This window comes from Blastomyces gilchristii (assembly GCF_000003855.2).
Source record: "Blastomyces gilchristii SLH14081 genomic scaffold supercont1.6, whole genome shotgun sequence".
Lineage (NCBI taxonomy): Eukaryota > Fungi > Ascomycota > Eurotiomycetes > Onygenales > Ajellomycetaceae > Blastomyces > Blastomyces gilchristii.
Window position 1 is genome coordinate 3409365 of NW_003101677.1, and position 14447 is coordinate 3423811.

Sequence of the window (14447 nt, forward strand, 5' to 3'; positions counted from 1 at the left end):
AAATAGAGATAAAGAATCTGTAAGAAGCAGAATTTCTTATATATCTCTCTCTCTCTAAGACTTTATCTGTAAAGTCTTTCACTGAGTAACTTTATAGAATCAGCTCAGCACTGCAGTGATACTCATTAAAAATTCTTCATATTTATAAAAAATCTTAGTGAGGAAAAATTTCTTATTACTATGAAGAAAAAAGAGTCTGTCACTTAGTTTCTTATTTTATAAGATTCTTTATAATTTACAGATTCTTTTCTAACTATCATACAGATTCATCTCATATCTTTTATATAGAAGAATTCTAATTAACTCTTAATTATTTCTATAAGATTCTTGTGTGATTATTACACAGATTTATCTCACAGATGAATCACTCTCTATAAGATTATTCTTATTAAAGAGAAGTATTTATAAGTTAATCTTTCACTTATTCTTATAAATCATTGTTCTTTAATACTGTAAAATTATAAGAAATTTTTCATTCTTTCATCAACTCTATAGAATTATAGAATCAAGATATTCATAGTTTATAATCACTCTTTATAGTCATATAGAAAGATTCAGATCTATAATTCATAATCACTCTTTATTTACTAGAGTGATCTGACTATTTTACAGAATCACTCACAGTGTAAGTAAATCTCTTTAAAATAGTATAAATATCTCAGATCTGTTTATAGAATCTTATCTTCTTTTTTCTTTTTTTATAACAGCTTTCATTCTTATAAACTATGAGTATTCTTATTCATCTGTGAAGTGTTTTCACTTAGATAATAGAGAGAGAGTGTTTCTAACAATATCTATATATTAATTCAAGAACTTCTTAAGAATAAAAATTTTTTTAATTTTAATATCTTTATAAATAATATCTGATTATTACTGAGCTTTTTATAAGTATCTCTATAACTTCTCTAATCACTTTTTACTAACTAATGAAGCAGAAATATTATTGCTTATAACAGTGTCTTCACTTATTTCAGCTCTGTCACTGCATCTGATCTTCAGATCAGCAGTTAATTTCATATCTCTCTCAGATCAGTCTCTGACTTCAAGTAGCATAGTTCTGTTCTTTACTGTAAGTCTCTCTGTAAGTAATTTCTTACAGACTCTAGCTAACAGTTCTTATAAAGCTTCTGATATTATCAGTGTCTTCTGCAGTTTTATACATCTATAATCACTCTCTCTCTGTCTGCACAATCTCTGATCAGATATATGTAAATATATCTAGATTCTCTATCAATGATTCTCATGTCACAGTGTATTTCTGCAATCTTATTATCAATGAGAGATGAGTTCTCAGATACCTATAAAATCCAGATAATTAAAGCAATATAAATGTTATGAATTTATAATAAGAGTTAATCTGAATAGATAAGCTCTCTCTTCATATCTCAGTTATTTTCAGACTGAATACTTCAGTAAAACTGAGAGAGTAAATACAGTTTTATAAGAGATATCTGATTATATATATAGACAGTCAGCTCTCAAGGCTCTGCTGCAACTGTGTATACTCTGATATTCAGCTTCTCTGAAATCTGTGCATTTCTGACAGTCTTTACATCAAATATAACAATTATCTGTATTATGAGTATGATACTCTCTACTTCTTTGAAGAGAGAAATTGATAGTTATGAAAAGATTAAGTGTTACAGATATTAAGAATATGAATATAAGATTTCTTTGTTTTTTCTTTATTAATCTCTAAATTGTGTTTACAGCTCTATTTCTATTTTCTTAATTTTTTTTTTTTTTTTTTTTTTTTAACTTTAATAAGAACATGATTTCTTCTTTTCTTTGTATATACTGTGAACTGTTCATTTCAGTAGAAACTCATCATCTTGTAAATTAGAATTTGTAAATAACAGTGTTAATATCTTTATTATAATCAGATTCTTAGTGAAGACTGTGTTATTCTGACTTGTTAAAATTCATAATATGAAAGTTATGTCTCAGCTTCTGCAGATGTCTTATCTGCTCAAATAATTCTTAAGTGAACTTATTTATCTTATCAGAATACTCTTATCACTGAATCTTAAATCAGAGCTTATAATCTCACTTCTCTAAGTTAATAATTTCTTTGATCTGATATTCTCTTTCACTCTCTAGTACTTTATAGACAGAGTGATGAGTCATAGAGTTCTCTTCTAAGAGTTTCTTATATTTATAAAGTAAAGAGATATAAAAAATATTATATATCTATAACTCAGATAACAGTTTCAATCTATAGAACTGTGAGTTAACTTTCTTTATAATCTTATAAGACTCTATCTATAAGAGATTCAGCTTCTTACTAGATCTCTATATAATAATATTTTCTAGACTCAGTCAGACTCTATCATCTTTCTTGAAACTCTTTATAATATACTTGAAGTCATAGTATCTCTTCTAATACTCTTGAGTCTTTCTTAAGAATTTACAGGCTTTCTCTCAGATCTTCTGAATTCTCTCAGTCTGTACACAGACATCATCACACTCTATAGTATACTCTCACAGATTTATCAAGATCATCTGCAGATGAGTCTCAGTGAGTATCTTAAAGAGAGTTTTATCTATCCTGACATACTTTGAGTTGTTATATATAAACTTCATAAGTGATAATTAATATATTTAGTTATTCTAATTGTAATTGACAAAGCACTGCAGATACTGTTTTAATATACTTATCAGATATTCTATCTAATCATCTGTCTGTTGATAAAAAGCTGTGCTTAGATCTCACAAGATCTTCAGTATAGTTATCAGATCAGATCAGAACTTCTTTATAAAGATTAATTCTCTATCTGAGATAATATTTACAGACAACTCATACAATCAGATCACATTATGAATAAAGATATAAGTTAAATTCTTTGACTTCAAGTTCTTGCAGATGAGTATAAAGTGTGTTATCTTGATAAAGTGATTCACTATCACTAGTACACTGTCAAAGCAGATATTATATATATTCTTGCTTTCAGAGAGGCTTATAAGAGTGTTTATTTCTAGCTATTCTCAAGATTCTTATAAGATGAGTAGAGAAGTAAGTTCTTTATATAGTCTGAACTACACTATTCACAAATTCTGATAAATAGTATAAGAATTAACTATCTTCTTCATAAGTTCTTACATCTTCAGTCAGAAGTATTTTCTTATAAGCAACTTATAAGTTCTAGTGTCTGTAAAATAACCTGCTAGAGAAGAGTTATAATGCCTTTTAATAAGTTCTATACATAGAAACTCATTTATAAATATATAAATTCAGCTCTCTCTTTATAAGAGATTATTTAAGTCTCTTCAATTCTTTATTTCTGCAGAGTTGATCTCTGCTATAAGTAGTTTCTGAATATACTGAGTATATTCATTCTTCAGTTACAGTTCAGACAATCTGAATAGAAGATCTTATAAAGACTTATACTCTATTTTCTCTTATATCAGGTCTTCTGTGATGCTTTTCAAAGCCTGTAAATTCTTCAGATTATAGATACTCTCTTCAAGAATTCTCACAGAGATTCTCAGAGTGTTGACTCTCAGTATTATAGAGAGTAGTTATACAGGCTTCTTCTCTCTCTTTTCTCTCTTCTCTTATAGAGAATTAAGAGACTCTTCAGTTAATCTCTTTATAACACTCAGTTTAAGCATCTTATAAAGCTTTTCTATCTTCTCTAGTCTCTCTGTATCTGTCACTCTGATCTTCTTAATATAGTCTGATCTGTGAGAGAGTTCATCTGCTGAGTTCTTAGTTCTCTTAATATATTCTATCTTGAATCAGAACTCACTCAGTCTCTGAGCTCAGTGAATCTATCACTGTGAGAGTTTCTTAATTGAAGTAAACTATTATAAGCTATTATAATCAGTTCTAACAGTAATTACTGTTATAAGACTCTTAAAGTAGTGATATCAGTGATAGAAGAATTTCACTATTATAAGAAGCTTCTGATTATAAATATTATAGTTGATCTTCATAAGTTATATCTTCTGTAAGAAAAAGATCACTGAAACTTAATTCTCATTTAACTGTAGTTATAAGACTATTTCTGAAATTGTAAAGAAGAAGACATCTGTCTTCAATCTAATTAAGAGTAAGAGATTAAAGTGAAATAGTATCACTGTGTCTATAAATATCTATTTCAATCTTATAAAGACTCTGTGAGCTTCTGAGATAAGAAAGTTCTTACAGTTCTCTCTTCTTAATAATCTTTTTCTTCTTTATTTATGAGATAACTTCTTCTTATTTTCACTCTTCAGCATGTCTGTAAGAGTCAAGAAGATTCTTATAAATGTAAAGATAAACTATCTATAGAAATTCACAAAGCTTAGAAAGATCTGAATCTTATGAATACTAGTTAGCTCTGATTATAATAGAATAGTCTCAATCTGCAAAGATTTCATCTGAATATTATCTATAATAATTATATATTCTAGGAAATTAATCTGATGAGCACTGAAGTTATACTTTATAAGCTTAATATACAGTTCTGTCTCATCTAAAGCCTTTAACACACTTTATATATACTCAGTGTGTTCTTTCTTCTTTACAGAGTACATCATCACATTATTCAGATATATTATTATGAAGATATTCAGATATATATAAAGTATTTTATTAATAAAAGACTGAAATACTGTGAGAATATTAGTTAGACTAAAAGACATCACTAGATATTCAAATAATCTCAGTGCAGTTCTAAAGACAGTCTTTTACTCATTCTCAGACTGTATTTACAGCTGTGTATGTATATTAATTATATTCAGTTATATGAATATAACAGCTTTTATAAGATGATTGATTACATTCTCAATCAGAGATAGAGAGTAGTGACTCTTTATTATCTTGAAGTTCAGATTGTAATAGTCTATATATAATCTGAGATCTTCATTCTTCTTCTTCATGAATATCACAGAGACTTCTGTGAAGATCTGTGAAGATTAGATAAAGTTATTCTTCAGATTCTTCTTTATATAGATCTGCAAGATCTCTGTCTTATAGTAAGAGAGCTTATAGATTGATTCTCAGAAGAATTTCTGTTCTTCTATTAAATCTATTATCAGATTCTTCTTACAGTGAGAAGAAAGCTCAGCTATCTTTATTAAGCTGAATATCTCTGTGAGATCTCAGTATTTCTTTAATATCTGAAGCTCAGTTTTCATGACTGCAAAGTTCTCAGATATTTATAAAGTTATTATATAGATAAGCTTATCTTCTCTAATTAACTCTGTAGTATCAACTGATTCTATCTCTGTAAGTGAGTCTGTCAACACTGATCAGAAGTATAAACCTGACTTATAGACAGCTATGTATGAATTGTGTCTTTGAAGTTATACAAGTCTCAAGTACATGTCATCTGTGATATCTGTGATAATTATAGTTTCTATAAATCTTCTTCAGATTCTGAAGAGATCTTGTAACTCAAAGATAACTCTTGTAAGTTTCTCAGTTCTTAGATCTGAGTTCTCACACTCTGCTTATTATAAGAGCAGATTCTTAGTTTTCATCATTCAGCTTATTCACTCTGTGAGCTTTAGAGACACTACAGTGATCTGAGATTCTGAGTTTATTAATACTTCTTATACTTACAGAGCAGTAGTACTGCAGTACAGTCTCTTCTTATAAGTAAGTATTTTCATTGAAGAAGTAACAGATTCAGATATCAGCTTTAAAACTCTTAAGAAAACTGTTACTAACTCTGTCTGTAACTTCTTAAATTTCTATTTTGATTTATTCAGATAGTTTATACAGAGATGTTCTGATTTAGAATAGATAAAGTAAAGTCTCTTTTTCTGTATCTCTCTATTATACACTCTGTTCACAGAAGCTTATAAAGTTCTCTCTCTCTACTTAGCAGTCAGATATAAATCTCTCTATATCTTATTATCTTTTTCTGATAAATCTGTTCTCTGTTATTCTGACTCTTATAGAGCTGATTGATGATTCACTCTTTATAGATCTGTGACTCTCACAGTAATCTGTAAGTAATGAATGAGAGTCATCAGTTTCTTCAGAGTCAAGAGCTTAGAGTCTTATTTAATAAGCTTATTCTGTATATCTTTATTCAGTTTCTTTATGAATATCATTATTCAGATCTTATTTCAGAGCTTTATTTTCACAGATCTTAATTCATATTATAATTTTATAAAGTACTGTAAGTAGTCTTTATCAGATTTCTCATCTCTTTTTCTAATATTAATAATTACAGCTCAGATATTCTCTATTCAGCTTACAGAGTCTCTCAACTTATTCTCTAGATAGATCTTGAGAATAGATTAGTGAGATCTCTTATAATTATTCTCTAAATAATTCAGTCAGTTCTTAACTTCAGTGTAGTAGAGATCTGTTATTATATAGATAACAGCTTCTTCATCTTTCATGTTACATAGCTGAGCTTATGAGTCAATTTTAAATACAAACTTATAAAAGCTTTTATAGATTGTGATTCAATAAGTGGCCTTAAGTGATTATAACTTAAAAAAGTTTCTTTTCAGTTCACAGATATCTCTGAAGATCATGTCTAGAGACTCAGTTTGAGAGTGTTTACAGATAGTAAGCATTTCTTATAGAAAAATAGCTTAGACTTATAGAAGATGTTCAAGAATGTTCTTCACTGAGATTGATTTATTTGTAAGTTCAGAGAGTTTCTCTATCACAGATGTAGAGAATAATGTTCTGTAAGTGATTGGTAAGTTCTCTGAGACTTCTTTCATGAGAGTTATTCATGATTTGAGTGACTGCTTCTGAGTATCTGTAGTAGAGTTTACAGAGATTGAAGCATGTGAGTTTCTAGTTCTTTCAGTCATAATAAGTGATTGCTGACTGACTGAGCTTGAAATGTAAGAATAAGTGCTTACAGATGATTATTCAGATGTTTGCAGCTTGATGTGATATGTACTATTAACTACTAGAAGTATTCACAGTAGAAAGATAAAATATAGAGATTAAATATATAATAGCATTCAAGCTGAGTTATGAATAGTATTCACAAACTCCAGCCTATATAGTTGTGTGTAGCCAAGGGCTGCTAACCCTATTGATTACGCGAGAGATAGGAATAGAGGTAAAGAATTTATAAGAAGCGGGATTTCTTACAATCATCAATTCTCAGCTGCTATGAACATGTATAAATATTCACTTTAATCACTGATTCTCATACTTTCTCTTTCTTTTTCTTCTTTAACATTTTTCTCTTTGTTATATAAGACCTATATATTATACTGATCTATTCAGCATAGATCTCTTATACTAGAAAAACATTTATTATCTTCTTATTAGAAATAATTATTCACTGAGATATCTAAACATATAACAATGTATAAGAAATAGAGAAATAGTTAAATAGTTAAGTGAACACTGAGTTCTTAGATAGAAGCTTACTTATCAGTTACTCTGACTCTATAACAAGATCTTATAAAGAGAATGTCAGTAACAGATTTGAGAGTTCTGATACTACAGATAGACTGGCCGGCGGGATTATAAATTTCATATTTAATTTCATTTAATCTGATTCTATACATTTCTTGATGTGAGTCTCACCAGGATCAAGCCTTAAAGAAATCTGAAAATGAATCATTTCTGAGAGAAATGATGTGAAAAATGACCAGATTTAATTCAAGAACAGTGAAATGAGAGTAATTTCTCAGAATAAACTGTGAAAGATAATCATTCTTTCAAAATCAGAATAAGACTGAGACTGAAGATTAAAATCAGTCTCATTCAGTTCATTCAGTGATTGCTTATATAATCAGAATTTGATAATGATTATTGATAACACTTATGAAACAACTAAATATATTCTTGTATAAGTTTATTCTTCACTTTCTTATGAAAACTACACTTCTCTGATATACTATGATCAGTGGTATTAAACTGTCTGATAATTTCATGTTTTACAATCATGAGTTTCTTGATTATTTCTTCTTATAATTGTTCTCAGTGATAGTGATAAATATCTTGACTTGAGTTGAACTTTCACTTCATTCTCATCTCTGTCAATGAAATTATCAGAATATCATATATCATCAGTGTAATAGTTAAATATATACTCTTAACAATTTTCTATAACTCTAGAATTGATTTGGCATGTAAATTCATCAGATTATCTTGAAGATAGCAGTTAAATTCAGTTTTACAAGTATGTAGTTTTGCCTGATTTTCAGTTGTAATCAATGTATGTAAGTTCTATTTCAAAGTTAGTATTATAGTTCTATGTGATATGAAGTGTTATCAAAAATTGTTACTTACTAGAGAATTGTATTTCACTGTCTTTACATCTCAAATATCTGCTTATTCAAATCTCTGATAGTTGATATTATAGTAGTCTCAGATTAATTTGACATATAAGTCTTATTTCTTCTCTATTTAATCTTGAGAAGTGTAGATATTAACTCAACAGAAGAAATCTAGTAGAGCTGCTATAGCATAGTACTCTGTAAAAGATTGTTCAGTTTTACTGTAGTAATATGCCAGTTTATTTCTTACAGTAATAATAGCCTGCACTATAGTATTATCTCAGACTGAATTTCTTTTTAAGTGATTTAACTGCTTCTCAAGATAAGTAAATAAACTGTTATACACTCATCAGACTGACTGCAGTATTGATATACAAGTGATTGAGACTGTCTTTGTTATCTTATAAAACTGAAACAGTAAATCAATCACATATTTCAACTGAGTTCACTTCATATCAGACAGTTTCAATATCTGAATCTTTTTCTGATCAGAGTGTTGCACTCAATGATCAATTATCTGACATAATTAAAGAGTCTGAACAGTCATCTTATATGTTAAACTTCACTGTGTTCTAATATTCTGTATCATATTCAGTGATGTGACTGATTTGTTTGTTTATTAAATATCATAAAATCATTATTATTATTTAGAGAAGATACAAATCATATTAAGAATGTTTCAAATCTGTGATATTTAAATTATTAGTCAATCTATTCAAAATTAACAGTAGTGTTATTAAAAAGCATTATTAAAAAGCAATATTAAAAAGTGTTATTAAAAAACATTATCTTTTGTAAAGTGAATGTAAAAGTTACTTAAGTAATCACTTTCATCTCATTCTCATTTCAAGAATCAGTTATCTTATTATTTTTTATCTTGATATTAAGATTCTTTATCAGTGTTTGTATCACAAGTTAAACCACATAAGCAATGCAGAGAATATGACCTTATTTATTATTTCAGAAATACAAAGTCAATTTTTGCTTCAAGCTCTTCATCATAGTGTAGTTATTCACAGCATTGTCAGTTGTAATTATAAGAAGACTGAGACTAATATCTTAATAGTCATTTTTAATCACAGTCATTAATATCTCTGTTATATAATTCTCAGTATGACTACTAATCAATGATTTAAATCTAATTAATGTCTCTTGATAAGTTCAGTTCTCATCAATATAATAACATATAACTCTTATAAATGTAAGATTGTTTGTACTAGTTTATATATTCACTGTGAGAGATACTCTTCAATGATTCTTCAACTCTGATTCTAGATATTGTATATTAACTTTGTAGTGTGTCTTAAGATTGAACTGAAGACAGAATCAATGTAGAATATGAAGATTTGAATTAAGCATTTGAAGAAGTGTTCAGAATTCGGGGTTTTCAATTAATTGAAGAGAAAGATTCAGAGATATATATATGTAAAGTAATTATTCACAGAAGTTATCAGATAAGAGTTGTGAAATCAGAGTACTAATATATAATTGTTTTCACATAATTTTCTTCAAATTAGAAAGTTAGTGTTATCAAAAATCATTATCTGATAGAATAACTTATCAGCTCAGTAGTAATTTTCTGATTATTTTTCTTTTATTATCTGCATTCTGATGACTTCAGATGTCAGAAAATTTCTTCAGAGTTATGATCAGTTTATAATAAATATTTCTGAATGAAGTTGCAGTAATTATAGCAGAGAGATAACTCTTCAGTAATCTGTAATATAATCTATTGATAATTATTTCATAGTTTATCTTGATATTTGTGTTAAGTTTTTCATAAATTTCATGACCTGAAATCAGATGTGAAGAATAAAGTGATTATTTATTATAATTGAAAGAGAGTATTCTGTGTTGAATTATAAATAACATAGACTTTGTAATTCACAGTGATTTCTTGAAGAGTTTGTGAATCTTCAATAGAAGTAAAAGAAGTGAAAGAAGTGAATTTAAAAGATATGATAATAATTTAAGAAAGATAATAATTTATTTTCAATAACTGATCACTGATATGTGTAAGAAGAATTAATATAAGAGAAAATAATCTTATTTCTTAACTTAGTTATAATTTTAGTACTAACTCAGATTGAATATCATCAATGTATAAAAGTAAATAAACAATCTTGATTAATCTCTGTTATATTTCTTGAAATATATTATTATTGTGAAAGAGAGTGTTATTAAATTATGTTATTAGATAATATCATTAAAAATATATTAATATTGTGAATATCAATATTGAAAAAATGTTGATACTTATACATTATAGTGATTTGTGAATCATGATAGTTAAATATATATATATATATATATATTATTCCTGACTTGATTACAACTTGTACAATAATTTTTAAAAACTCAAAATTAATTTCAATTATTAATAATTATGAACTTATAATTAACTAATATAAAAAGAAAAAAACTTTTTCTACTTATTATCTTTCTACTCTTTCTTATTCTTCTTATTATTTTTTATAATTTACTTCTCATTCTTCTTCTTCTTCTTCTTCTTCTCATCTAAGATAATAATTATCTTAAAATCTCTCTTCACTATCTTCTCAGAGAAGGGTTTCTGCTGCTCTCTCTCAGCCAGGTTAATCTGCATCTCAAAATCCTGTATTTTCTGATCTGCTGTCTCAGGTTTCATCTCAGTAGTAAGCAGATTGACATGCTCAGAGAGCAGAGCTGTCTTCTTAATATTCTGAATCATGAAGTGCATTTAAGATCTGAACAAGGTCTTAATTCTCTTCTTCTCTGTCAGCTTCTGCTAATCAATTAGAGAATAGAAGTATTATTAAAAATTATTATCTCTTAATAAATAAAAAACTTATCAGTTTTGACTTCTTTATCTCTCACTTTAACACTCTCTCAATCTTCTTCTGCTACTGCTTATTTATAATAACACTCTTCTTCTTCTCTCTCTCTCTTCATCTTGATCTTAAATCATTTTCAGAACTTCTTCTGATCTCACTGCTACTGCATGAGACTCTTCACTGTCTTCTTCTTTAATCTCTCACAGGCAGTATCATCTGTATTATTTCTATACTTAGTTCAGTCTAAATCTATCAGAAGTATTACTTAAAATTGTTATTATTCTACTCTCTTACAGAGTCTCTTCAAGGTATTATAACATGTCTTGTAATCTGTCTTCTCTTGTTTAAATATCTTCTTCTTCTTTTTCTTCAATCTGTGATGATACTCACGTGTCTTAGTAATTCACAGAATCGCAGAATATTTGAAGAAGAATAATATAATTGATTTCAGTAAGTGTTGAAGAGAGATGAAGACAGAAGAGATGATTAGAAATAATATAATAATAATGATAATGATGATAATGATGATGATAATAATAATAATGATAATAGTGATAATAATAATGATGATGATAATAATGATGATAATAATAAAAGAGAGAGTGTATTGAAATATATTACTGACTTATCAAATATAAAGAGACTTAAAGAAAATATTAACAGCTTTCAGTGATGTATAGAAACAGCTACAGTGTTATATAGCAATATCATCTTCATTCAATACATGCACTATTGATATTCTTTGTATACAGTTATTATATAATCTGTATCAGAAATACATACAGAAAACAGATTTTTATTGCTAGAGCAAATGATTGCAGTAATTCTCTGTTTTTATATCATAAAGATAAGTTATTCTCATTTCTTTCTTCTCTCTTTTCTCTTCTTCAATCAATCACTAATTTCAAGCTGATATGAAAACTATTAAAACACTCTTAGAAACTCTCAAATTGAAGAGTATAGACTAATTAAATTTTAAATACAGAAGAAATCAAATTATCTTCTACAGATTCAATTACTCATTCTCTTTTAAATAAAACAGCAGTCATGTCCCTCTTCTCTCCCAATCAAATGAAACATGACTCATGAAAAGCAAGTATCATATCAGGTTATAATGATTAACACAGCCTCAGCACACAGAGCTGTATATACACAGTATATGCTGAACTGAGAGACTGTGTGAGTTGCAAATCAGTAACAGCATCTCAGAGAGAGCTGTGCAGTGTGAGAAAGCTGTAACTCTCAGTTATATGTGCAGAGAGTAAATCACTGCAGTAAGTATATATGTATTGAAGTAATACTTTTTAATAATACTCAGTCTCTGATATGATGAAAATAAAGTCTCTCTGTGAGATCTGTTTTTACCAGAAGTGAGAGAATCTTATATTTCTCAAGATCATCTTCACATATCTTGTCTGTGAAATTAATGAGAGAAATCATCAATTTCAGTGTTCTATTCTTAATGTTATTCAAGTAATAGCAGAGTTCATCCTGGCCACACTTTTTAAGTGTATGTTTTCTAATTATTCACATTTACATAGATATATACTGATTATTTATTAGATGATATTAAGATAATGACTCATCACAGCTGTGTTATTCTCACTGTGAGAGATATATAATTGATGATAAACATTATAAAGACTCTGAGAAGTGAGTATTTTAAGAATACTGCAGCTCTGTGATCTTAATTTTTTTTTATTTTTATTTTTTATTTTTTTCTTTTTCTTTTTATTTTTTTTTTCTTTTTCTTTTCTTTTTTTTTTTCTTTTTCTTTCTTTCTCTTTTTTTCTTTCTCTTCTTTTTTTCTTTCTCTTTTTTTTTTTTTTTTATTGTGATTTTTTCTTGTTGTTTTATTTTTTATTTTTTTGTTATTTTTTGTATTTTATATTTTTTTTTTAATTAAAATGATATTAATTATAATCTATATTCAGAAAAGTAATAATATTTAATAATACTCTCTATTGAATTTTCAACAAATGAGCACTATGTTATGATATTATATAAGTGAGAAATGATTTCATAATCTCATTTAATACTATTTTCAATAATGAGATCAGAATGAAAATGTGACTAAGAATTCAAATATATTTTTTATCTGAGACTAGATTTTTATTTGAAAAGTGAATCTGAGATCTTTAATATTTGAAATAATGTGATTTGAAATCAATGTGATGAACACAAATCATGATTAGAAGTAATGCTTTTAGGCAACATGATAACTGTAAAGTTTGATCCTGGTCTCAGACACGGTCACACGGTCAGTCTAACTACAGATATATAAGATATTCATACAATTACACTTCTTTCAATTTTACAGATATCATATATCTGATAATTGATATAATCATGTCTAATGATAGTATGAGAGAACTCTCAAACATAAGTATAGACACAGTATTACAGTGACTCTAAGTAATGTTAGAATTACAATAATAATAAATAGCTAATATGTATGTAACTCAATAATATTAATATGAAGAAATTCAATAATTATCTCAATAAGAAACCTCTGCACAGACAATTTCAATACTGATAGAATTAAATATAAAAGTGCTGAAAAAATACTTAAATACTTCTGTATATTTTAATACTTCTGATCTCACTCTCTACTCATTATAAAGAATGAAAATGCTTGTAAAACTGAGTATAGATGAAGATATCATTGATTCATTAATCAATTAAAATTGATATATCAATGAATAATTGAAGAGTTGTGTAAAATAAAAGTTTCATTCATGAATGAAAGCATGTGAACCAGTGTTACAAACATCTGATAATATCATAAAATATCTTAATATTCTGTTTCAAGACACTGTCATACAACAGAAAGTATTAGATTGATTATAGAGTGTCTGACAGAGAAACACTTCTCTCATAATATTCATTTCTGACTTCAACATCAAGATTCTAGAAGTAGATAATTAATCTTGAGAGAATTAAATGAAGATTAGCATGCTTAAGAAGACATTAACTTTCAAACTCTTACAGACTTTTATAAGTATAGATGAAGATCAGACTTATGAAGATTTCTGTATACAACTTCAGACATTGAATGACTGTCTTATCAAGCTCAAGGAGTCAAGAGTATATAGAACAGTAGTAGAAGACATTATACTTATACATCTATGCTGAGAAATAACTCAGTCACTTATACACTTATACTGAAGAATAACAATGATGCAGATATTATGAATTAAGTAGACTTAAATATCTATACATAAGTAAGAGTCTTCACTGTCTGAATAGACTTCTGAGTTTCTGAGATCACTCTCAAAGAAGTCACTGATTAATGTTAATAAGAAGTGTACATTAACTGTAACTGATCAGAACACATTGCTTTCAACTGCTGATCAGTCTATGTATCTTATTACTGAAAGAATGAATCAGTATCTATTCATATCAATTACATTGCAGTGAAGAAAGATTTGAAAGATAACT

General features: G+C 27.5%; 1 protein-coding gene across 1 annotated transcript; it reads right to left on the reverse strand.

Annotated features, from left to right (window-relative positions):
* Positions 1 to 10672: 10672 nt before the first annotated feature.
* Positions 10673 to 10903, reverse strand: BDBG_16957 (uncharacterized protein; the record flags this gene model as incomplete). Its single annotated transcript, XM_031724795.1, has 1 exon — positions 10673 to 10903. One exon carries the CDS (start codon positions 10901 to 10903, stop codon positions 10673 to 10675), a length of 231 nt encoding a protein of 76 aa, XP_031578110.1.
* Between the last annotated feature and the right edge of the window lie 3544 nt (positions 10904 to 14447).